The sequence below is a fragment of the Aquarana catesbeiana genome, linkage group LG04, assembly GCF_042186555.1.
Source record: "Aquarana catesbeiana isolate 2022-GZ linkage group LG04, ASM4218655v1, whole genome shotgun sequence".
NCBI lineage: Eukaryota > Metazoa > Chordata > Amphibia > Anura > Ranidae > Aquarana > Aquarana catesbeiana.
In genome coordinates, this window is record NC_133327.1 from 39,946,247 (window position 1) to 39,973,460 (window position 27,214).

Here is a 27,214-nt window from a genome sequence, read left to right on the forward strand (position 1 = left end):
TACGGAATTTGTATTTTGTTTATTTTTTTACTAGTAATGGCGGCGATCAGCGACTTATAGCAGGACTGCGATATTGCGGCAGACAAATCGGACACCTAACTGACACTTTCGACACTTTTTTGGGGACCAGTGACATTATTACAGTGATCAGTGCTAAAGATATGCACTGTCATTGTACTAATGACACTGGTAGGGAAGAGGTTGACATCGGGGGCAATCAAAGGGTTAAATGTGTGCCTAGCTGGTGATTCAGTGTAGTGGGGGAGATGCTTTTACTTGTGGAAGACATGGATCTGTGTTTCTGCTTTACAGAAATACAGGATCCATGCCTTTTGTACAGACAGAATGCCAATCTGCCTTGTTTACATAGGCAGACTGCCATTCTGTCAGTGTACCGAATGATCAGTAGGTCCCGGCCGGACATCAGGTCCGGCGGGACCCGCTGTGTAAAATCACAGCAGGGGTGAGCCGCCGAAGCGGAGATTCACGTGTATATATACACATGTGATCCTGTGCAGCGCGGCCGCCCTGTAGCAGTAAATCTGCAATGGGGCGGTCGGCAAGCGGTTAATACAGCTGGTGGTGGATTCAATTTGTGGTGTGGTGGACGACAGAAGACATAATATAAGTGATTAATATTGATTTATTATATTGGAATGGTTTTCATCAAATATTTGGACACTTTTAAAAAAATTTAATTTATGAACATTTTAATGTGTTTATAGGAATTTTTTAAGTCACTTACACTTAATATAATATGGTCATATATGGTCTTCACGATTCATTTATAGTGATTTTTATTTCATGTTTATCTTGGGTAAAACATTGTGTTTTTTGCACTAATTATTAAGCAGGAGTGCGGTCTTTAACACATTTAACATATTACTGTTTATAGATGCCTAGCCAATTTTATGGCTTGTTCACCTTGTATGACTGTTTACAGTGGGCTTAATGCTGAAAGTGTCTGGTACAATAATATATATTAATTATATTACCAATGTTTTAATCTGGAGTTTTTACCTTTTGTGAACAGAATAAAATATGATGTGTTAATATAATAAGATGAATATAGTAAGATGTTTCTGTCCATTCCTGAGATATAGAGCACCTAAAAAGTCCCATTCTTTGCTTTATATACTCTCTGTTTTGATTTTAAGAGATGTGATGCTCATTATATCCACTCATGCCATGTGTATATCAATGGCTTGGCTACTCTATACAAAAGTTTGGACTACACATACTTTAATTTCACCTTGAGCTATTGAGCTCTGTAAAACAGGTCTTTCTCAGTAGGGTTTCTAAGGAGAGCCATGACAGTGAAGAGTTAACTGATTATGAAAATACCAAATATTTATATGCAATATTTCAAGTAATAATCTATTGTGGACAAATTCTGCACTATACTGGGCCATAATATGTCACTGAAATATTTCATGTCATAAGTATTGATCATCAGGCTGGGTATACTTTTTGGCAAGATTTTGCTTTATTAACCACTTCACATCCCGACTATTGTCAAATGATGTCCGCAGGAGGGATCTCCCATCCTGGGCGGGCGTCATATGACTTCCTGGGCTTCCCGGCCATCTAGGGGGTGAGTGCACGCCCGTCATGTCACTCGGGGTGAGGTGCGTGTGCCCGGCAGCCGCGATATCCGCCAGGCACCCACAAATGCCGGTAACAGACCCGGGGACGTGGATGTAAACACACAGATCCACGTCCTGTCAGGTGAGAGGAGACCGATCATGTTCCCAGTACAGAGGAACATCGATCGGTCTCCTCCCCTTGTGAGTCCCCTCCCCCTACAGTTAGACTCACTCCCTAGGTAACACACTTAACCCCTTGATCGCCCCCTAGTGTTAACCCCTTCCCTGCCAGTGACATTTATACAGTAATCAGTGCATTTTTATAGCACTGATCGCTGTATAAATGTGAATTGTCCCAAAATAGTATCAAAAGTGTCCGATGAGTCTGCCGCAATGTCACAGTCACGAAAAAAATCGCAGATTGGTACACAGAAGAACAAAAATATATAAACGTGAGGCGTATTGTAAATCAGATTTCCAATACACAAAGCTGCTGTGTATATATAGATGAATAAAATATAGTCCACAGAACATCAAAACGAGCAGAAAAGAATCTTCAATTATTTTTCCGGACTTCCAAGCAATGAATGTAATAAAATAAAACTGTGCTCAAAGTTAAAGGTTTTGCAAACTGAACAATTTTTTTTCCATGTGGGTCAAGCATGGTCATTGGTTTGCTTGGCTATGTTCTAGCTGCGAGGTATAGCACAAATCTTATATGGTAAGGGGGCATTGGTGAACCCCAGTGCAGGGGTCAGGTCCAACACAGCACCAGGAGGGGCCTGAAAGGAGAAGTTTTGCAACAATGTTGTAAAAAACAGGAACAGCTCCATCTTTGCCAAGTTTTCTCCAGCACAGCTTCTCTTACCTGTTGAAGAAAAGAAAACTTAGCTTTGTGCTCACATGTGAATTCTGTAAAAGTGAGAGCTGCCAGAGTGATACAGCTGTGTGAATTGACATGACAAGTTCTCAAAATTAAGTAATTCCTGTTTTATCTGGACCAATGTGATACAAAATCAGTTAGCACAACCAAACAAGATCTAATGCTCTCCATTTAAAAGTTTTATTACATTCAAAGTAAGGACTTCTTCAGTAGGACTGAAGAAGTCCTTGCTTTGAACGTAACGCGTATAGGGGGCAGAGCCTTGGGCGTGATATCATCCTGCAGCCATCTTGCAAGAGAGCCGTAGGCCGGCATTTAAGTTTGGTTTTTTAAAGTAAGCTTTATCTCTAAGGACAGAGGTCAGCAATGGGGTACTAGTGGTCCCCTGTGGGGAAAAAACACAATAATACAGTATAATTTAAAAGTGCAGCCATCTTGCAACAGAGCCATAGGCCGGCATTTAAGTTAGCATTGGCAGCATTGCTTTACTCTGTAATTGTAATACTTATCTAATATTTTTTATATATTAAAACTTTACATGGAGAACATTAGATCTTGTGTGCTTCCTTTTCCTTCCCATATACATCTGGTGTTCCTGAGTGTCTAAGGACTTGTGTATCCCATTGTGAGGAGAAAGGAGTGAAGGCTTGCCAAGCGTCTGTCAGAACCCTGAGGGGAACACAGGTTGCTTTGACCTTTCTGGTAATGCAGGGGTCATGGCATGAGGTGAGCAGCCAACTTATATGGAGTGGATATACGGAGCACTTTTATTTGGATAACAGTGGCACAGTGGTGATCACACTATTTGTTGATCGGACTTTAAAGTTTGATTTTTTACAAAATGTTTGAATGTGAATGTAATTTTTGTTGTACACTGTACAATATAGTTTATTGGAATGTTCGCATGTTTTGTAGTATAGTTTTTTAGTATATGGTAGATTTTGGTTGTGCTACACACCTTTTAATTTATTAATTCCTGTTTCATGCAATGCAGAGGAGATCAGTGATAGAAGCCCACCTTCCATATCCTGAATGCTCCTCAAGGCTCAGGAGAAAGGTGAACCCAGGGACCACTGGTTATGGGGCTCTGGGTTGGCAGAACTTGAAAAGTGGTTTGAATAAGCTACAAAATGTCTTCAGTATGACAGAACACATCCAGTTGAAGGTGTTTTAGTGTAGGTTTTTAATAGTTATTGATTTACAAAAAAGTAGTAATATTTTCACGTTATCAATTATACTAGTGTTTAGGTAATCACTTCTATTTGTATAAAATAGGTCTAATGTATGCTGAAACATATGGTCTCATGTATACCAAGACATGTGGTCTCATTATGCTGTGGGAAGTTCGGAACCTCTTACCTTTCTTTTCTATGGTGTGGCTCAAACCAGTTTTAACTAGTGTTTGCCCTGCTGTATATATGACTGGAAGACCAGGGGCTAGTTGAGTTGGATTCAGAACTGAAGAAGAGAAGTCTGAATAAAACAGACTGTTGCCTCCAGGTATTTCATTTCTAATAGAATTGTGAATCCCGTGGATTGAATACTGTAATCATCTATTTTTTTATCATATGTAATATATCTTTAAACCAAGCTAAGTAAATTCATTTTATTATTATACTTTTGAGTAGTCTAAAATTATTGCATTACATTCACATATCAGAAAGGTTAAATATAGGAACGTTTAAGTAATAAGGTTAACCCTTTATTGCAGGTGTCTATTACTAGCTATCTTACAGTAATATTTTCCACCACACTGGGTATGTCCTGAAATACTATGAGCCTTCTCTAAACTGTGTGAATGTATCTTACTGATTATTGATAGGACATAACATCATTAAGCACCTTCTCCCAAAGAACATTACCTAGTGAGAAAGGTATAAATGCCTCATTCTTCTTTAAATTTCCTTCTGAATCCAGGAAATGTTCAGGGTAAAACTCATCTGGTTTTTCAAAGTAAGCTTTATCTCTAAGGACAGAGGTCAGCAATGGGATAATAGTGGTCCCCTGTGGGAAAAAAACACAATAATACAGTATAATTTAAAAGTGTTTAGGCTTTAGTATAAATATGATGCAAAATATTTCTTGGGGAAAACCATTTTACATGTTTCTCATATTGTCTACCATAAACATACAGTTTTTCAAATGTATCTATAGCTAAACTTTTTTTCAGTGCTGGGAAGATTTTCTTCTCATTTTTGCCATATCTCCAGAAGTGAACAATAAACAAAGGGAAAAAAAATGGACAGGAGTAGAGGGAAAATAACCCTCTAGGGTACTTTTAGTCATTGTAACAGGTGGCCTCATGTAGATAATTCCTCTACTCTTGTTATGGCTGCGAGTCTTCCATCACTTTTTGTCTCAGTAACAATGGTCAACAAGCAAGACATTTGTAATAAATACATGAACAAGACAATTGGAGAGCATGAATCTGAGTGGACACAAATAGCAGTACAATATTGAATAAAGTATTAAAACTCTATCCATTAGAGGGAAGCTGGTGACTGTGTGTTTAGAGGTTTTAAGCCTAAAATGCTTCTGAAGGCTGAAGGTTTTTTACCTTATATGCAAGAAGGTAAAAATCCTTCAGTGTGCCTTTCACCTCCCCCAGCCCTCCCAATTCTTACCCGAGTCCGATTCAGATCCAGCAATGTGCACAAGAGCAGTGGCTCTTCTGGCTTCCTCCCTCCTTATTGGCTTATTGGCTCAGAGATAGCAGCAGAAGCCATTGGCTCCCGCTGCTGTCAATCACAGCCAGTCAGGAGGGAGCAGGGGTGGGACGGAGCCGTGCTCTGAGTATCTATGGATACTTAGAGCCGGGTTGGGAGTGAGCTTGCAAAGTAACCCATAGCTAGCAGCTTGCTAAAGGGGCACTCGCAAGGAGGGGGGGAGCCAGAAGCACCAGTGGGGGGCCCAAGAAGAGGAGGATCAGGGCTGTTCTATGCAAGTATGACATGTTTGTTATTTAAAAGAAAAAACATACAATACTTACAATAACTTTAAAATGTATGAGAACACTAATGCCCCGTACACACGGTCGGATTTTCCGACGGAAAATGTGTGATAGGACCTTGTTGTCGGAAATTCCGACTGTGTGTAGGCTCCATCACACATTTTCCATCGGATTTTCCGACACACAAAGTTTGAGAGCAGGATATAAAATTTTCCGACAACAAAATCCGTTGTCGGAAATTCCGATCGTGTGTAAACAAATCCGACGGACAAAGTGCCACGCATGCTCAGAATAAATAAAGAGATGAAAGCTATTGGCCACTGCCCTGTTTATAGTCCCGACGTACATGTTTTACGTCACCGCGTTCAGAATGATCGGATTTTCCGACAACTTTGTGTGACCATGTGTATGCAAGACAAGTTTGAGCCAACATCCGTCGGAAAAAATCCTAGGATTTTGTTGTCGGAATATCCGAACAAAGTCCGACCGTGTGTACGGGGCATAACAATGAGCTTCTCTTGTTTGTTCCCTTTTGGTCTACCACTGAAAGTATTATTTCTTGTTGGTTTATAGCAGGATCACCAAGGTGAAAATAAAGAAAGAAGCCTGAAGAAAGAAAACTAATGCACCCACATCTAAAGATTGGTAAGCTGTGAGTCAATTCCTTTTAGTCCTTGGGTTTCGATACACTTTGCTCTTTTGTTTATGCTTTAAACTACTTTGTACTTACCCATTGAAGTAGAAGGAAATGCACCTTCTTTAAAGACTATCTTTTAGAGGTCAACAGAGAGAAGAAAAAACTGTTGCAGCTTTAAAGAAAGGGCTCGTCCCTGCGCAGTGAGCGGAGATGGATCTGTTATCCGCCGGCTCAGCGGGGGTCAACAGAACGATCCCTGCTGAGCAAGTGGAGTCTGTGAAAGCGGACATTACTGTGTGAAGGAGCCCTAAAGGATGAAGGTATAGATTGGGTGACCGAGAGATGGATGATGGGAAAGAGCAAGGCATGGAGGGATGTGAGCGAGACAGAGAAATGGAGGGATGGTGGCAAAGGATGGAGGGATGGAGTTATGGAAAGAAAGAGGGAGGGAATAATAAAGGAATGAAAGTGATGGATAGAAAAAGTGGAGGGATATAAGGCACAAGGATTGTTGGGTGGCCAGTATGATGGAGGGAGGGTTGGAGCAAGGGATAAAAGGATGGAGTTATGGAAAGATGAAAAAAGGGAGGGATAGAGTAACAGAGGGATGGAAGTGATGGAGGGTGAAGAGGTTGGAGGGACCTGCAACAGAGGGAGAGATGAAAATGTAAAGGAGGGATGGGAACGGGAGAGGAGGGGAAGGAGGGATGGAGGTGAGAGATGAGGTGAAGGAGGGATGGAGACAGGAGGTCTTTAGAATTGGGGACATAAACTCTTATGATCCTGGTGGCTACCTGGGATTTCTGCTCACTTTCTGGGGTGGCTATGGAACAGAAATTCAGGGGAAATCTCTCCAGTTGGCCATACGTGGCAAAATCTGATGGGTTATAATAGCCCACCCTTACTATATCAAAAATAACATAAGAAATATGTATTTTTTTTAACCTTAATCTTAAATCACTTTGCTAACTGCATATTGTACTTGTTTGTAGCTTAAGTACTGAAATTTGCACTGAAACGTAATTTTGTAACTTTTAGAAAATGCCATTAAAAACTTGGCGGTGCCAGTAAATTTTGAGTTTCGTGTCAGTGAATTTTAGTCTGGTAGGTTGGCAACACTGCCTGCAAGAGCCCCCAAAACCCTGCTTTTACAGTGAAATTCCGGGCCTCTCTAAAAAGCTTAGGAAAAAAAAAAAGGAAAAGCTCAGACACTGTACTTTCTGTCTCCTGCATATTTCTATTGGCCAGTGAAGCAGCTCATTATATCAATGGGTCAATAAGAATGTGTAAGGGGCGGAGGTAGTGGCAAGCTATCTGAAATGCCAACTGGGATTCACTTGTAAGACCTAGGTAATAGGGGCTGCTCACTGCCAAAGAAATGATCAGTCTATAATTTTAATGGTAGGTTTATTTTAACAGTGAGAGACAGAACAACAACAAAAATATCCAGAAAAACTAATTTAAAAAAAGTTATAAGTTGATTTTCATTTTATTGAGTGAATTAGTATTTGATCCCCTATCAGTCATCTTCTATACAGGTAACGAGCTGAGATTAGGAGCACTCTTTTAAAGGGAGTGCTCCTAATCTCAGCTTGTTACCTGTATAAAAGACACCTGTCCACAGAAGCAATCAATCAGAGTGCAATCTCTCCACCATGGCCAAGACCAAAGAGCTGTCCAAAGATGTCTGGGACAAGATTGTAGATATTAAGGATAAGCCGAACACCCAGCCCCACCCCGCCCCGGTTGGGTTCACATCAGAACATCCGAACAGGAAAAAAATTTGGACGAACAAATGAACACTGTTAAAGTCTATGGGACACGAACATGAAAAATCAAAATTGCTCATTTTAAAGGCTTATATGCAAATTATTGTCATAAAAAGTATTTGGGGACCCGGGTCCTGCCCCAGGGGTATCAAAGCAAAAAAAAGTTTTAAAAACGTCTGTTTTTTTCGAGAGCAGTGATTTTAATAATGCTTAAGGTGAAACAGTAAAAATGAAATATTCTTTTAAATATCATGCCCGGGGGGGGGCTGTCTATAGTATGCCTGTAAAGTGGCACAGTTTTTCAGTGTTTAGAACAGTACCACAGCAAAATGACATTTCTAAAGGAAAAATTGTCATTTAAAACCGATTGCGGCTGTAATGAATTGTCGGGTCCCGGCAATATAGATAAAACTCATTGAAAAAAAATGGCATGGGTCCCCCCCCCAGTCCATTACCAGGTCCTTTGGGTCTGGTATGAATATTAAGGGGAAGCTTGAACCAAAAATGTAAAAAAAAAATTGCGTGGGGGTCCCCCAAAATCCATACCAGGCCCTTCAGGTCTGGTATGGAAATTAAGGGGAACCCTGCGCCAATAAAAAAAAAATCCATACCAGACCCTTATCTGAGCACCAGGCCACATGCCCTCAACATGGGGTGGGTGCTTTGGAGTAGCCCCCCAAATCACCTTGTTCCCATGTTGATGGGGACAAGGGCCTCATCCCCACAACCCTTGCCAGTGGTTGTGGGGGTATGCGGGTGGAGGGGCTTATCGAAATCTGGAAGCCTCCTTTAACAAGGGGACCCCCAGATCTCGCCCCCCCTATGTGAATTGGTAAGGGGTACAACGTACCCCTACCATTTCACAAAAGAAAGTGTCAAAAATAGTAAAAAAGTCAGGAGACACTTAGGGACAAGTCCTTTATTAAAAGATAAAAAAATAAAAATGTCCCGTGATGTCCATTCATCTTCTATCACGCCGCCGACGAGCCGAAAAAAGCAAAAAAAAAACAACAGCTCCGGCTCCATTTGAGGCTCCTGCCAAATGACGCTTCTTCTTGGTGACATCTCTTATATAGCTGTGGGCGGGGCCACTCGTGACGTAAACTGTTGACCCCGCCTTCCTCTGATATTACGAGGCGTCAGAGGGGGGCTCTCTCCCCCCCTCTTTTCCTGCGGCCTGCCAGATTGCGTGCTCGGATAAGGGTCTGATATGGATTTTGGGGGACCCTATGCCCTATGTTCCCCTTAATTTCCATACCAGACCTGAAGAGCCTGGTATTGATTTTGGGGGGGACGCCCACGCAATTTTTTAAAAATTTTTGGTTCAGGGTTCCCCTTAATATTCATGCCAGACCCAGAGGGCCTGGTAATGGACTTGGGGGGGGGGGGGGGGTGCCATTTTTTTTCAATGAGTTTTATCTATATTGCTGAGACCCGACAATTTATTACAGCCACAATCAGTTTTAAATGACTTTTTTCCTTTAGAAATGTCATTTTGCTGTGGTGCGGAAAAATGCGCCACTTTACAGGCATACTATAGTCACCCACAAGGAATGATAGTTAAACGAAGATTTCATTTTTATTGTTTCACTTTAAGCATTATTAAAATCACTGCTCCCGAAAAAATGTCTGTTTTTAAAACTTTTTTTTTGCATTGATACATGGCCCTGGGGCAGGACCCGGTCCTCAAACATTTTTTTATGACAATAATTGCATACAGGCCTTTAAAATGAGCACTTTTGATTTTCCATGTTAGTAGTGTCCCATAGACTTTAATGGTGTTCCGCGGCTTTTGAACTTGCCCCGAACACCGCATATTGTTCAGAGTTCGCCGAACATGTGAACAACCAAAGTTTGGCCCCAACTTATGCTCGGGCCAAACCGTTCTCCCATCCCTAGTAGATATACACAAGACTGGAATGGGTTACAAGACCATCGCCAAGCAGCTTGGTGAGAGGGTGACAACAGTTGGTGCGATTATTCGCAAATGGAAGAAACACACAATAACTGGAGCCCCTTGGTCTGGGGCTCCATGGTAGATCTCACCTCATGGAGTTTCAATGATCATGAGAACGGTGAGGAATCAGCCCAGAACTACACTGGAGAATCTTGTCAATGATCTCAAGGCAGTTGGGACCATAGTCACCAAGAAAACAATTGGTAACATACTACACCGTGAAGGACTGAAATCCTGCAGCGCCTGCAAGGTCCCCCTGCTCAAGAAAGCACATGTACAGGCCCGTCAGTACTAAGTCATGTTTTGCGAGGGGGTCAAATACTTATTTCACTCATTAAAATGTAAATCAATTTATAACTTTTGAAATGCGTTTTTCTGGATTTTTTTTTTTTTGGTATTCTGTCTCTCACTGTTAAAATAAACCTACCATTAAAATTATTGACCATTTCTTTGTCAGTGGGCAAATGTACAAAATCAGCATTAGTGCTGTAAAGACAAAACCACTCTTTATATAATCGCAACATTCTGGGGCTCAATCTGACCCTTTGTGTTCAGCTCTGGCTTTGTTGCTATGATTTAAATAGCTATTTTGACTTTATGCTACTAATATGCTGTGAAAAAGACCTTTATAAACTTATAAGCCCTCATGAATATAATTTTTAGGTGAGCAGTCTCCTTCTGATATTTTTTTTAAACAACAGATTCTTTTTATTTGGGAGTTCCCCATAAGTAAAACAAAATGTCTGCAGCTCCCAGACCCTTAAGTTGGGTCACATTGGTTATCAAATGTCAATGCTGGACAGGGGCTCATTCATGCCGCAAACAATATCCTAAAATTAAAGAACCGGTAGCACACCATAGAAACCCACATTGTAAAATTGTTTTGCTCCAGATCAATTAATATGAAGCCCCACCTGGGAATTCATGGGAAGCGTTTCACCTAAAGCTGTGCTTAATTTTAGAGAAATAATTTACATAATTTTCAGTTGTGTAATTTCCTTGATTTGAAACATGTTTGGTGGCAGTCTGGAAGAAAGGTTCAGAACTTTGGTGTGACTTGAGTGTTGGAGACTTTAGAAAGTCACAGAACAGATATTTGAGGTGACCATTAATGGAGAACCTTTAGGCTGATGATGGCACTGCTGCTTGTGGGGCTTTTGAAAAAGTTATACAGAGTTTGGCAGTGACTCATATGTACTTATTGCTTAACACCCTGCTACACCCTGTGCCTACAGCACTGTACTGCCCTGAAAAAAGCACCAGTCAGCACCTAATGAAATCTAAAAAACTCTGCCTTCTAATATCAGTTTGACTTTCAGCCTAAAGAAAACACTTTGTAACCCCATTTCTGGTAATTGGCTTGAGGAACCTTGTATGCATAGCCATTTTTTTCTAGCTTTGGAAAGAGGGGGGGAGGGAGAGTTAAACCTCTATTACGTTTTTTATTTCACTGTCTGTGTCCTGCTAGGGAAATTTTCCTTTAGTTCCTGTCTTGAGACCCAACAGAAAGGAAGAGGAAATCCCTCCTAGTAATGATAATTCCTATCTTCGACAACTGTCACCAGAACACTTAATCCACTTTAAAAATTTCCCCTGGTGACAACACCTGATCACTGTGCTGCATCTATAGAGGAGCATCCTGTTGATCCTGCCAGAAATCTGTTGGGTGGATGTCAGTCTGGGAGAGTGGACATACCAAGGCAGACTGCATTTTCATTTAGACCACCCTTGATGACACACACATGTGATACCGAGCCTCCATATACAAAATACAATAACTGAAATCTTATAAATGAAAGGTACAGGCTAGGGACAGGCTGGAGAAGAGAGGACTAGATGAGGTAAACTTGCAGTGTGCAGTTAAATATTGTGAATTTTTTTGAGTTGTTTCCACAGTTTTGCTAACAATTTTAACTTGTGGTGACCAACTTTTTATCTGATATTAATTATACATAGTCCTCAGCCTGCTGGCCTAATATTCAAGCTGAGCCAACTTCTTTTGGATCTGACCTACATGTAGGCAGGTGCAGTCTATTTTTTCCACTGTAGGTGGTGCTCAACCACAGCAGCATTGCAGATGGGGAAGGAAATTGAAAGGAACTTAATTTGTCTATGTTTTCCTCGGTCACAGGGAGGCAGTTATCCAATTGGATGCTGGCACCCCATGTGACTTTGGTGGCCCTCTTGGGTCAGGCAGAGTCTATTTAAAACCCTGGCTCCTGGAGCTTGTTTTATAGGTGATTCGTGTAGGGAAAATGCAGGGACTACTCCAACCTTCCAGGAAGCCTCTTCTTCAGGGTACAGGCTAGCCAAGCCACAATCCGCTCCTCTTGGCAAACGCTGTTGGCACCTTTGGGCCTCCAGACAATTATCGCATCAATGTTTAGTTCTGTAAGTGGCTCCAAGTGGGTTGTCTCCCTGCCGGGCCTGTCTGTGTGTATTGGTGAGCTACCACATCATACAAATTTTTGTTGAACTTGGAATCTGTGTGTTCACGCTGTGAGTTACCTACCAAACCACGCTGAACCCAGCCCACATACTTACATGACCACAAACATCTCTTAACTGCATGGATTTTGGTCAATGTATGGTTGAAGCTCTGCTTTATCCTACTAACTGTAACTTGCTGTCCTGTTATGCTGCTGTGTACTGGCTGTGTCTGTGGAGGGGTACTAAAAGGGGCCCACAATGCATGTTCCTGGACACCAAGTCCCATGCTTTTTCAGTACATACTGTATCTTACACTCACCTTTGGAATGTTGTACCCTCTAAATGTGACATCTTTAGCAGTTGCATGTGGGACATTCATAGGTGCAATATCAGCAAACCTCTGGATTTCATGAATGACGGCATCTGTATATGGCATCTGTTTTCTGTGTTCAGTCTGGGATTCAGCTGATCCGATTACTGTGTCAATTTCATTCTGAACTTTTTCTAAGAAAGACCCACATCAGCAAAATGTACAATTAGAACTGAAAGCAATTGCACACATTAAAAAAAAAAAATGGCACTTCAATATAGCAATACCATTTTATACTGTTACTATTATTCACAAGGTGCACACATGAAGCAAGCCACAAAGCTTCTGGCTGAGCAATCTTAGTAAGCAAATATAAAACATTTTTTTGCAAACATTCTTAAAACAAACTATGCAAAGCAATCTCTTAGAGCAAATATCTTTAAACCTTCTTGCCTTAAAATGTTTTATCAGCATTCCACAACATGATGCCTAGTGCCAAGGATACATTAAGACCGTACATGTCCTCTTTTTGAGAGCAAGCAGCCGACATCTAGTGCAGCTGTTGGCTCTCAATTTCAGCTTCCATTGACAGAGGGTAACCAAAGAGAGTACTTCCCAATCATATGACTACTATATCATCTTTACCTTAAGTGCAGGCTGGAGGCGACACACAAAAATGAAAGCCTACAGCCTGAAGAAAAACATGGTCACCTCTTTAACCACCTCAATACAGGGCACTTCCACCCCCTTCCTGCCCAGACCAATTTTCAGCTTTCAGCGCTCTCACACTTTGAATGACAATTACTCAGTCATGCAACACTGTACCCATTTGAAATTTGCGTCCTTGTTTTCACACAAATAGAGCTTTCTTTTGGTGGTATTTAATCACTAGTGGGTTTTTTGTGCTATAAATAAAAAAAGACTGTACATTTTGTGGAAAAAATGCCTTTTTCTTTGTTTCTGTCATAAAATTTTGCAAATTATTAATTTTTCTTCATAAATTTTGGCCAAAATTTATACTACTACATATCTTTGTTAAAAATAACCCAAATTAGTGTATATTATTTGGTCTTTGTGAAAGTTATAGAGTCTACAATCTATGGTGCCAATCACTGAAAATTGATCACATCTGATCACACCTGATGTACTGAAGGCCTATCTCATTTCTTGAGATGCAGGGCATGCGCACATGATCATAGGCATGCCCTGTTTAAATGGACGGATGTCATATGACTCCCGCCCAGAACGAGAGCCGTGCCGCCCGGCCGTCATATGAATGTGGGCGGGCAGCAAGCGGTTAAAGAGACATCTGTTGAACAGACATGTCACCCTTATATCCTGCTGAAGCCAATCAAGCACATGTAGCACCCTCCTAGATACAGTGCCTTGAAAAAGTATTCATACCCTTTGAAATTTTCCACATTTTGTCATGTTACAACCAAAAACTTAAATGTACACTAAGCAAAATTATAAACGCAACACTTTTGTGTTTGCCCCTATTTATCATGAGCTTAATGCAAAGATCTATGACTTTTTGGCCTTTTATTGTGGCCAGCGTAAGGCACACCTGTGCAATAATCACGCTGTCTAATCAGCATCTGGATATGCCACACCTGTGAGGTGGATGGATTATCTCGGCAAAGGAGAAGTGCTCACCAACACAGATTTAGACAGATTTGTGAACAATATTTGAGAGAAATAGGCCTTTTGTGTACATACAAAAAGTTGTAGATCTTTGCATTCAGCTCATGAGAAATAGGGGCAAACACAAAAGTGTTGCATTTATAATTGTGTATTTTATTGGGATTTTATGTGATAGACCAACACAAAGTGGCACATAATTGTGAAGTGGAAGGAAAATTATAAATGTTTTTTTAATTTTTACAACTAAATATGTGAAAAGTGTGGTGTGCATTTGTATTCAGCCCCCCTGAGTCAATACTTTGTAGAACCACCTTTTCACTGCAATTACAGCTGCAAGTATTTTTGGGTCACTACCAGCTTTGCACATCAAGGAGAGTGACATTTTTGCCCATTCTTCTTTGAAAAATAGCTCAAGCTCTGTCAGATTGGATGGAGAGCGTCTGTGAACAGCAATTTTCAAGTCTTGTCACAGATTCTCAATTGGATTTAAGTCTGGACTTTGGGCCATTCTAACACATGAATATGCTTTGATCTAAACCATTGTAGCTCTGGATGTATGTTTAGGATCGTTGCCCTGCTGGAAGATGAACCTCCACCCCAGTCTCAAGTCTTTTGCAGACAGGTTTTCTTCTAAGATTGCCCTGTATTTGACTCCATCCATCTTCCCATAAACTCTGACCAGCTTCCCTGTCCCTGCTGAGAAAAAGCACCCCACAACATGATGCTGCCACCACCATGTTTCATGGTGGAGATGGTGTGTTCAGGGTGATGTGCAGTGTTAGTTTTCCACCACACATAGCGTTTTGCTTTTAGGCCAAAAAGTTCAATTTTGGTCTCATCTGACAAGAACATCTTCTTCCACATGTTTGCTGTGTCCCCCAGATGGTTTCTCTCAAACTGCAAATGGGACTTCTTATGGCTTTCTTCTCACCACTCTTCCATAAAGGCCAGATTTGTGGATAGATTGTCCCACCTGAGCTGTGGATCTCTGCAGCTCCTCCAGAGTTACCATGGGCCTCTTGGTTGCTTCTCTGAATAATGCTCTCCTTGCCCGGCCTGTCAGTTTAGATGAACGGCCATGTCTTGGTAGGTTTGCAGTTGTGCCAAACGCTTTCTATGCTCGGATGATGGCTTGAACAGTGCTCCATGAGATGTTCAAAGCTTGGGATATTTTTTTATAACCTAATCCTGCTTTAATCTTCTCCACAACTTTATCCATGACCTGTCTGGTGTGTTTCTTGTCCATCATGATGCTGTTTGTTCACTAAGATTCTCTAACAAACCTCTGAGGGCTTCACAGAACATCTGCATTTATACTGAGATTAAATTGGTGGACTCTATTTACTAATTATAACTTACTTTATTTTATACAATACAGAATTCTAATCTATAGTTACATCAAGATTTTTCTATACACACTTTTTTTGGGGGGACTGCGTGTGTGCTCCTGATCCATGCTTGGGTCATTTCCTCAGCTCCCGTGCTGGACATAATTATCTGCCTGACCTCCGGCAGGTGGTATCGCATGGCCTAGTATCAGCTCTTATTACATGGATGCACTTGCTCCTGATGAGTGGATAGAAGTCCATGAAACGTCGTTGAGCTTAATTTGATGCATCCATTTCATATTTATGATTCCAGATGGTTTTTATTGCTCTACCACCCTGACATAATGTTATGCCTACTCTATTTGAGGGACTGTGATGTATAATATTTTCTTTCTGTATCATGTTGGTGACTATCCTTAATACGTATGTTGATACTTTGTATTTTATATGCCAATGTGCTATTATGCGTTTATATGGGTTGATCTATGCCCTATCTTTGGTCTAATAGAGAATACAATTTTTTACATATGTATGTGGTTTTGTCTGGCTCTACCCCACACACCTCATCTAAAGTCTCAACCCCCCCCTTTTTTTGCAAAAGCAACCAGGGATGGAGGTGCAATATTCCCCGTTGCATCTCATTTAAAGTCCCAAATATTCCCTTTTTTCTTTGATACTGATTAGGGATGGAGGTATGTGTGGTTCAAGAGCCTTCACTTCCTTGTATCTGACCCCTAGTGGTCAAGTCACCATATACCACATTGAACACAGCTGATTTTGATGTACACACTGCTGCTGTAATTGTCTCTACTCCTTTGAGCTGAAATGGTTCAGTGTGTTCTGCAGCTGACAGGTCGGCCGGTGTTTTGTTTGCACGGGAGCTGCGATGCACGATGCATGCCTTCCCTCTTCCCTCCTTCCCACACATTATGGGGATGGGGGATTGGGCGGGCGATTTCACCGTGCATCGGCGCCACACCTCCCACTCCATGCGTGCGACGCCCAGTGGGCGTCCCTTCACGCAGGTGTGTGTTATTTCAGCTTGGCTGACACATGGTGAGTAGGTCTGGCTGCTGCCGTGCTGTTTCTCCCTTGTCATGCCAGTGTGAGGCTGGATGGGACCCTGGCCATTGGGCTCACCCTGCAGTTCCCCCTCAGTGACCTTTTCTCAGCCGTCCCATATTGCATTCCATTTTTGGTTCATATCCCATTAGGACCTATATGGGTAAATACACAGCAAGCTCTTGATTTATTCTAAATTCCTCTATAACAATCATTACTAATATTTCTTTACTCCAGTTTTCATTCATTTCTCCTGATTTCAGGAATTTCATCTCCTCTTCCCTATTCTTACTATATATACACCCTATTTTTTCATTCTGTTCACTTTGTTGATATGCTCCACAATATACTTCTATACTGTCGTGATGGGTTTACTCTATATGACATTTCTTTTTATTTATACCAATATGGTAACAAACCACTTACTTTATTGTATACAATACAGAAATCCCATCTACAGTTACATCAAGATTTTTCTATACACACTTTTTTTGGGGGGACTGCGTGTTTGCTCCTGATCCATGCTTGGGTCCTTTCCTCAGCTCCCGTGCTGGACATAATTATCTGGCTAACCTCCGGCAGGTGGTATTGCATGGCCTAGTATCAGCTCTTATTACATGGATGCACTTGTTCCTGATGAGTGGATATAAGTCCACGAAACGTCGTTGAGCTTAATTTGATGCATCCATTTCATATTTATGATTCCAGATGTTTTTTATTGCTCTACCACCCTGACATAATGTTATGCCTACTCTATTTGAGGGACTGTGATGTATAATATTTACTTTCTGTGTCATGTTGGTGACTATCCTTAATATGTATGTGGATACTTTGTATTTTATGTGCCAATGTGCTATTATGTGTTTATATGGGTTGATTCATGCCCTATCTTTGGTCTAATGGAGAAGAATACAATTTTTTACATATGTATGTGGTTTTGTCTGGCTCTACCCCACGCACCTCATCTAAAGTCCCAACAACCCCCTCTTTTTTGCAAAAGCAACCAGGGATGGAGGCGCCAAATTCCCCGTTGCGTCTCATTTAAAGTCCCAAATATTCCCTTTTTTCTTTGCTATTTACTAATTAGGTAACTTCTGAGTGCAATCGGTTCAACTCAATTTTAGTTAGGGGTATCAGAGTAAAAGGGCCTGAATACAAATGCATGCCACACTTTTCAGATATTTATTTGAAAAAAAAATAAAAAACATTTATCATTTTATTTCCACTTCACAATCATGTGCCACTTTGTGTTGGTCTATCAAATAAAATCCCAATAAAATACATTTACGTTTTTGGTTGTAACATGACAAAATGTTAGTGAGCACTACATAGCATCATAATTTAAGGGGGAGATCCAGAAACAAAAGCTTGGTGGTCTCCGTTGGCTCTCCATTTAAACACCTGTCATAGGGCCCAGGATACATGGTATGGGGGGAGTCACAATCCCATACATGTAGAAGGGATCGGGCAGTTTTACAGTCACCTGAATCAGTTCTATAAGAAAGCCAGGAGTGCAGTAGAAATATGAGCAAGGAATAAAGTGACCCTGTCATGAGAGTAGTATAGGGGCTGCCATTAATGGCCATCTAATAAAAAATGCTTGTTTCCTGGATGTGTCAGCCCTCTGAGCCCTTTGAGTCAAGGGCCTGGAATGTACATTTAAAGCTGAACCAGGATAAGCAAATGTTGTCTAAAATACAGAAGGCATATGCATTCTTACTTTAATCTTGGTGTGCTTTGTGTATTTCTAACAGATCTGTGCAGTAATCCAATGTAAGAAACAAAAGAATTGCGCTAATAAATTACAAAAAGTGCATAGAAACTGTGAAAACAGTGTCAAATCCAGATGAACTGAAATATAAATGAACTAAAGAATACGGTGGCATCAAGGGTTAACTACCCACGCAACCTAAAAGTCCAAAACTGAGTGAACTAAATAATAGTCTTAAATGGTGGCAACTAAATAAAACCACCTATATAAAGAAAAAATCCAAGTGAATATAAAATATTCCTCCGTGAAAAGCAGTCCACCACCAAGAATGGAAGGGGTCACTCCTTACCGGAAAGCCATGATCCCCCATTACAGAGGATCATAACTCGCAAAACAGCTGAAACTTGCAACTTGGAACTTGCATCGGTATCCACTACGAGGTCATCAAATCATCAGGGGTTATGGACCAGCTCGTAGAAGAAATGTACCATAAAACGAAGATGGAACTCACATAGTGTAAAAACTTTATAGGACTTTATTAAAAGTCATAAAAATCACACTTACAATGTCATCCAGAAAGGAAAGCCTTAAGTCCAGTCCGTTGGCCGTATAGACTCGGACAAACCCGTTCTACTGGAGATCGAGCACAGATTGGAGGTGATGTCAGCGTGTCGTCCTGCTCCACCCTATGCATTTCGTGACAGCATCACGTCTTCCAGGGAGCACGGGCGGCGCACTACGTCACCTCCCTAAATAGTGTAGGAACCTAACCAAGCCTCGCTTTGAGGCCTGGTCTATCCATAGACCAACATCAACCACTCAGTGGACCGCAAATCCAGGAAGCATATCTCTACACGAACTATTGGTAAAATAAAATAAAATAAATAAAGATTGCCGCATCACAAATATTAATTTCACATGCGGAAATCCTTCCTCTGTGAATAGATTAAGACAAAGTTAATTAAGCGAATATCGATTAAAAATTATTGAGGGGATAAATTAAATTATAAACTAAACAATAAAACGGAATATTAATACCATGTCAGCAACAACCATGGCACGGATATTCTCAGTGGCCAATCCAAATGGGGCTCACCACAATAGTAAAATAGGGCTCACAAAATGCTGTGTAAACTAGCTACTAAATTGGGGGCTAATAAACAATATTAGCATCATTCCAATTATTCTGAAAATATTATGTGGAAAAGGCCATTGTCAAATTACTTATGTGGCACCCGGTAGCCACATTTGACAAATCTTTACCAAAAAATTAAACAGTCTAATCGATCCATATGACGGAAGTTGGATATAACTCGCATTGGGGCCACTACTAAGGGGCCACTACTTCGGTAATGAATGATGACCTCTGGTGGATCATTGTAAAAGTGCAACCAAAGCCGATTAACTTAAATATCGCTTGTAAGTCAAAATGTTTTAAATGAAATAAAGTGGTTTAGCTGATGAAATTGCATTCAATCTAGATAGACAGAGGCTCAATGAAGGCAACAATTGCATAATACTCATTATCTACTGATACATGATCTTATTTTTAGAAAAAGAACGACATCAACATCAAACACCCAAAATGAGAAATAAAATAGTACACATAACATATCAATATATCCTATTTGTATGCTAAAGGGAACAGCACAAAAATCCACTAATACAGATTAGAAGTTATATGGTGTTCAAGAGTTATTTATAAATGCGTTTAGGTCCGTATCCACATTGAGTCCGAAAGGGACATATATTCTCAATCTATGTATCCAAGACATTTCACACTTAGAAATCTCTCTGACTAATGAACTCCCTCTCCAGTGGGGTCTATATTTGTCAATCCCCACATAGAGAGTATTGAAGGGGTCTCTACTATGTACTTCGTCATAATGTCTTGACACTGGATGCTTGTCGAATCCTCTTCTGATGTTATTTATATGTTCAATTAATCTAACTTTAAGGGCCCTTTTAGTCCTCCCCACATATTGCAATCCGCAAGGACATTATATAAGGTAAACAACCCCCTCAGATGAACAAGTTATAAAGGGCTTCACCTCATAGACCCGTGAGGTGCTAGTGGAAGTGAATTGACAAATTTTTCTATCCCTACATCTATTGAGGGAGCAAACTTGACAATTCTTGCACTTATAATACCCCGTGAGATTATGAAAGAGGCATCTATTGATGTTGGGTGGGTCTTGAACTGTGGGGGCGACTTTATTACCCAAAGTGGACACTCCTTTAAACACAATGCGGGGGCTCTTGGGTAGAACTGTGTTAAGGACTGGGTCAGTGGTCAATATATGCCAATGTTTCTTGACCAAATCCTTAACAGTACGGTACTGTATTGAAAAGGTTGTAATAAACGGTAAACAGAAATCGGTATTGTCTACATGTCATTGGCCCGCTTCCAAGAGCGATGACCTATCTCTATCCCGTATTGTCTTCAGTGACCTAGACAACACACCTGGATCATAACCTTTTTCCATGATCCTACTGGTTAGAACGGCTGCCTGGTTGTCAAAAGTCTCAACCTCAGTACAATTGTGCCTAAGGCGTGCATATTGTCCTAGAGGAACCGCTCTCAACCAAGGTTCATAGTGACAACTGTCTAAGGGGATATAGGAGTTCTTGTCAGTCACCTTAAAATAGGTTGAGGTCACTAGTCTATTATCTTTAACCCTAATCTTTAGGTCGAGAAAATTAATTTCCACCACACTGGCCTCAAAGTTCAATTTGATGCCTCTATCATTATCATTAAGGAAAGACATGAAGCGTTGGAGTTCAGCTTTACTGCCATCCCATAGGAGGAGGACGTTGTCAATATACCTAGCCCATAGGACTACCTGTGGTCTGTCCTGAGCCTTGACATCCTCCTCCCACTTGGCCATAAATAAATTGGCCAAGCTGGGGGCATATTTGGCCCCCATTGCCACACCCCTGTCCTGGCAAAAAAACTGATGATCGAACAAGAAGTAGTTGTGGCTGGCGGCATAGTTCAATAGTTCCATAATGAATTTGATTTGGGATGGAACAAGGCCGGAGTCCCTAGTTAAATACATACCAACCGCCTCCAATCCCAAATTATGGGGTATGATGGTATAAAGCGAGGTCACGTCAGCCATGACCAGCCATAAACCTTGCTTAGGGGTAATATGAGACAACATATTAATGATTTGTTTAGTATCCTTAACAAATGAGGGAACATTCTGGACTAAGGGTTGTAGGAAGTGGTCTATATACTTGCCCGCCCGGGACGTGACCAAGTCAATATCACTGACTCGGACTATGGATGTGTCAGCCCTCTGAGCCCTTTGAGTCAAGGGCCTGGAATGTGCATTTAAAGCTGAACCAGGATAAGCAAATATTGTCTAAAATACAGAAGGCATATGCATTCTTACTTTAATCTTGGTGTGCTTTGTGTATTTCTAACAGATCTGTGCAGTAATCCAATGTAAAAACCCCTGTGCAGGTGCATCCTGTAATAAAGACTGGTCATTGCTGCTCTCTCTACTTGTGCAGGGTGACTGGTCTTGATTTTGCCCCTCTTGTAGTTTTCTGCAGGCAACCTGTAGTGGGTGGGGCCTGCTGTGTCTCTCCCACAGCTCTACTCTCTCTGTATGTTATGTGCTGCACAACGGCGATAACACTACTATGTTTACAAGGTAATATCTGGTTGGCAAAGGCATTTGGTGCACACAAACTGGATTTATATCTTGTATGGTTATTAACGTGACACTAAACCCATATAATAAAAAAAAACTAACAATAAATGGTGTATTACATGCTGTTCATACTCACTTAGTCACTATGAGATTCGTTTTCTGTATTCTGCAAAAATCCTGGTTGATCCTGCTTTTCTCTATCTCCCCTTTTGATCATGTCCTCAATTCAGCTAGGGATTTTGCAGAGTAGTGTTGGCAGCTCTGCACATGCTTAGTTTTTAGTGAGTTTTTATTGGGAGTATTTCCTCCCTATCACATCTGAGCAGCCCATGTGACTACAGAGTCACACATGTGGATGTATACACAGTGGTAAATGACAGCCCACTCCCTCCCTCCATGTTTACTAACCAGCTAAACACAATGGGGGTGGGATATTACATGTAGATTAATGGTGGCTTCGCCTCCCTCTTATTCTAAGAAGCCCGCATCATGTTATTGCCAAAAAATAATAAAGATTTGATTTCAAATATATATATTTGAATGACAATTTAAAACAGTTTTATTGATATTATTTATTTTTACTATATTCCAAAGGCTGTTTTTTTTTAACACATGACCAGCAGCAGAGGACTAGAAGCCCCTCTTGCTTGTTTCCCTGCAGACAGGCTGGGAGAGAGTTGGATCATGTGACAGCTGTATATAGATTAGCAAAAAGGTACTTCAATTTTTTTAATTAAAATAATTACAGTGCCATCATGCCCATACAGAAATAGAAGGGTCAATGTAAATTTAACAGTGTGTGTATCACTTTAAGGAATATATTTATATGCCAGATTTTATACCACAGTTCAGCTTTAACTGCCAAGGCTCAAAGTCATGGTTAGTTATGACTGCCTCTGATTTTCACTATGATGGGAATGTCAATAGAGACAAAAAAATGATAAAATCCAAACTATTTCACAGATTGTGACTTAATACATCTTGAATTCTTATTTCTTACTTTGTATTTCTGGGTATTTCATCATTAGTAGGAGGCCCCATCGCAGAGTGGTCGATGTTGTCTCCATTCCAGCTCCAAAAAGGTCACTCACCAACACAATTAAGTTGTCATTGTGGAAGTACAAAGTAGATTCTGACTTCCCCTGCACAACAGAAAAGGAGGACGAAATATGAATGGAAAATCAATATTCTATCTTTAAAAAGACAATATTTCATCACATATGACTATGATAGTCAATGCTGTAGTTAACACAAAGCCCTCATTGGCCAGTGCCTAGGGCAGATGGATTAGAGGGGACATCAAAAAGCCTCAATGCTTATTCCCTTGTATGTCAACTTATAGACAGTTGTCATAAAAGTGGATCTTCACCCAATTTTGAAAGTTCCTGTAATTGATTATCTGCCGCTCATAATTGGAAAGAATATTTTTCTTTTTTCACCCTAATTCTAGAAAGGTAACCCCATTTATTAAGCTGTATTTTAAGGCATGTATTAAAGACTAAGTTCACTTTTTTTTTTTTAATTCCACCTCTCCTATGTACCAATATAGCATTAATGTACAGAAAAGAAAATGCTTTCTATTTGTCCTACACCAGCCCTTATCTCAGTGTCAGTGCTTGTATAAAAAAACGTAAATACTTAATGGATATCCTTTAGGACATGAAAACTGTTATGACAAAGTTCACCAGCTGACCTCATTAACATTAGCCAGTGATTCATTTTCTTTTCCACCTTACCTTCATTTTGCATTGATCATTCATTTGGCAGAGTTGTCAGGAGCTGAGTGATCAGATAACAGCCCCTGTGAATAGAGCTGTAGTATTGAAAACAGAAGTATGTTCTGGGTTCTGTAAAGCACACCATACATAGCCTGATTGGATACAGAATGATTGAATAGATGCTGTGTCCTATTATATAGTTTTGGTAAATCTAAAGGAGATCATACAGAGATTATACAGTGTAAGACCAACTTTATACACCTAAAATAACTAGTTGCGGTTTTTGTGCCATTCCTTGTTAACGGCACATAAACTAACACATGTTTTGCCACATGAAAAAATTAGTGACAAACACAGCAAAATGCACAGTAAAAAACGTGCAACCCTCAATACACCAAAATGTCACATGAGGTACTTTGCCATGCAGGTCACGGGAAAAATGAGCCAAAAACTGTACAGTCCCACTACGCTAGGTGTGAACAGGGCCTAAATGTGAAATTGGTGTGCTTGCACAAGAACACTGAGGCTTCATTTACATCTGTGTGTTTCTGAACGCAAAGCAAATTGCACAGAAAATGCATACTTTTGCTGTGCGTTTCAGAAATGTGCCTCAAACGCACCAAAAAGCATGGTGAAAAATGCACCACACTCTGCTTTATAAAAAAAAGTTGTGCTGCTTCTTTTGGGCGATTGTTGCATGTAAGGCAGCCCATTCAAGTGTGAATAGCGAAAACACTCCAAAACACCCCCAAAGACGCATGTGGGAATATGAGTTCCCGCTACGCAGAGATGTGAATGGGGTAGTGTTCACCCCCTCCGATGTACTTGTATAAAGCTGGCCATACACTGTACAGAGATTGTACAATCAGATTTCATAATTTCCCTTAGATTTACCAGAATTATGGAATAGGAGGACCCACCTGAACAATCTATCAATTTGTATCAAATCAGGCAGGCCCTTGTACTACATAGCTAATGTAGATCTAACAGAGAAGGTACAATCAGATTGTACAGAAAGTGGGTAGAAGGTGGTGTAGTAATGAGGAAGGTGTGGTCCAGAGTAGTGAACACTCCATTTTCTGTGATGCAGAAGACAGTGCATGGTGGGATTCAAAGCTTCCTGGATTTCATATGATATACAGGAATTGATGGAAGCAAAACATTTTTTTCAAACACTCAAACAAACACATGAATTTCAAAGCTGCTATAGATGAGGTAAGTGAGATAGGCACATTGGGATGGCTGGGCCAGAAGTAGCATTACAAAAGGCTTCTGTTGATTATGAAAAGTGAAATTCTGACCGAAAAGGTGAACTTAGCCTTAATGCTAACAGTAAACCAATATCCAGATTTAATTTGCTGCAATAAATTCTATTAAAACAAAATATGAGAGTCCAGATCTTGTAAAGTTTAGGATCACAAAACAAATGTGACAGCACACCACTGTTCCAGTGCTGTGTAGGCAGATTCAGCCATTATGAGCCAATCACCATGGTTCTCAGTCATGTGATCACTTTTATACCTTGGAGAGAGGTGGTTTTATAGATGGCTGCAGTTTTCAGTGAAAAAAGTAAATTACATAATATCGGGCAAAATAATTATAACAAGCTGCTAAAGTAAAATGTTATTTCTTATTGTCAGTTTATAATAAAAAAAATGTAGTAGGTTATTTATTAAATCAATTTGGCAAACTTAAGCCATATATATCTTTAGAATACAGCCAAACATTGTTTAATTAGGCAAACTAGTCATATGGTTTTAATCAACTTAACCGATGCACATGGACCCTGCTAAATTTGGCCTGGACATTTTTTTTTTAAATCAGCTTCTTTTTATTAGTTTTTAAAACATTGGAAGAGAGAAAACTCTTCCTTAAAACAAATACAAAAAACAAAAACATACGTCAAATTACATTGCCAAGGACATATTATTATCCAAATGTACAACCAATCGGCTTGCTTTTCCTGCATTATTATGGTATATATAAGTTTACAATCAACATATGAAGACAAATCTTTACATATCCATACCAATTTCAGCCTTATCTCGTATTTTCTACAATTAGTAAGTGAAATTGAAAGGACAATCGGTCAGTGTAGAGGTACCTCTCCCCCCTAAACAATGGGGGGGGGGGGGGGTGATTCCTGCGTTCTTTCTTTAACTAATATATAATTAAAACCATATAACTCGCCACTGCAGAGTAAGACAACTTCTCATCAAAATTATTATGTCAGATTGATCCACATTCTGAGTCTCTATGCCACCATATCACCCTGTATCTACCCAGTATAGACAGCCTTCCTCCTCAGACAAGGGGGGTAGGCGTCTGTGTCCTGCCACCGAGTATTTTATTTTGGAACAATTGGAAGGGGGCTAGACCAGGTACCTCCAACCATGGATCCCATATACGTTCAAATTTTGCTGGGCTACCCCTGTGCTGGTATGTCAGCTTTTCCCTCAATAGAGTCTCATTTATGGTATTAACCCATTCTGCGTGTGTCGGCGGTATCAACGAAAGCCATTTTTTAGCTATAAGTTTTCTGGCTATAAACAATATTCTGGTAATGGCTATATATGTGTGCGGTGTATATAGTTCCTCGTCCAACCATCCCAACAGACACAGCTTGGGGTCAACCACAAATGCAAGATTCCATATTTTATTTATAGAGCTGATTATTTCAGACCAGTATCTTTGCAATTTTGGGCACTTCCAGAGCATGTGTATAAGAGTACCGTTATCTATCTTACAATGGGGGCAAAAAAGGGTATCTCTTCTGTTCCATTTATACAATTTATAGGGGGTATGGTAGGTTCGGTGTATAATGAATAATTGTGTAAGTTTTTGGGAGGAGGAAAGAGACACCTTGGGTACAGTCTCCATTATAGCAGACCATTCCTCATCTGTGATGTGACCTATATCCTCCCCCCAACTTGTCCTGCATTTTAATGACATAGTCTTGGATACCTGCGTTATTAGTGATTCATATATTGATGATATCTGTCCTTTCCTAGACATTGAAGTTACTAACTGTTTGAGAACTGTGGGTCTAGTTAATTCCCATTTGGATAGTGTAACTTGTGCTGAGATGGCGTGCCTAAGTTGTAAATATTGAAAGAACACAACATTTGTTATGCCATATTCTTCCCTTAGTGATTGGAAGTCCCGTAAAAGTCTTCCTTGGTATAACTGCTGAATATACACCACCCCACTCCTAGACCACACAGAGAAGCCCTTTAATTTACACAGTTCGGGAAAATTGCTATTGTTCCATATACGAGACCATTCAGAATACCCTTCATAGTGAAAATGTTGTTTGGCCTTGCTCCATATCTTATCTATAAGCACCATAGTTTGGTATTCAGGTATTCTGCAGAACTCTCCTGCTTCCAAGCACTCCACAAAGCCCCCACTCGAGAGTAACGTGCATATGATATTGCTCGTAGGGTCAGATAACTCGGAGTCCTGCCAACCCGTTAGGTGTTGTAGTTGGGCCGCTATGAAATAATAATACGGGTTCGGGACTGCCAACCCACCCGAATCCTTTGCCTCCTGTAATGTTTCCAATTT

At 40.4% G+C, this 27,214-nt stretch overlaps 1 protein-coding gene across 1 annotated transcript in view; it reads right to left on the bottom strand.

Moving 5' to 3' along the window:
• Nucleotides 1-2,275: 2,275 nt before the first annotated feature.
• Nucleotides 2,276-27,214, bottom strand: part of LOC141141149 (uncharacterized) — a 140,747-nt gene continuing 115,808 nt past the window's right edge. The window contains exons 17-20 of the mRNA XM_073628854.1: nt 22,930-23,071; nt 12,532-12,716; nt 4,332-4,473; nt 2,276-2,454 (exon numbers count right to left, since the gene is read on the bottom strand). Coding sequence (XP_073484955.1) covers nt 2,276-2,454; nt 4,332-4,473; nt 12,532-12,716; nt 22,930-23,071 — 648 coding nt within the window. The remainder of the gene's footprint in view (nt 2,455-4,331; nt 4,474-12,531; nt 12,717-22,929; nt 23,072-27,214) is intronic.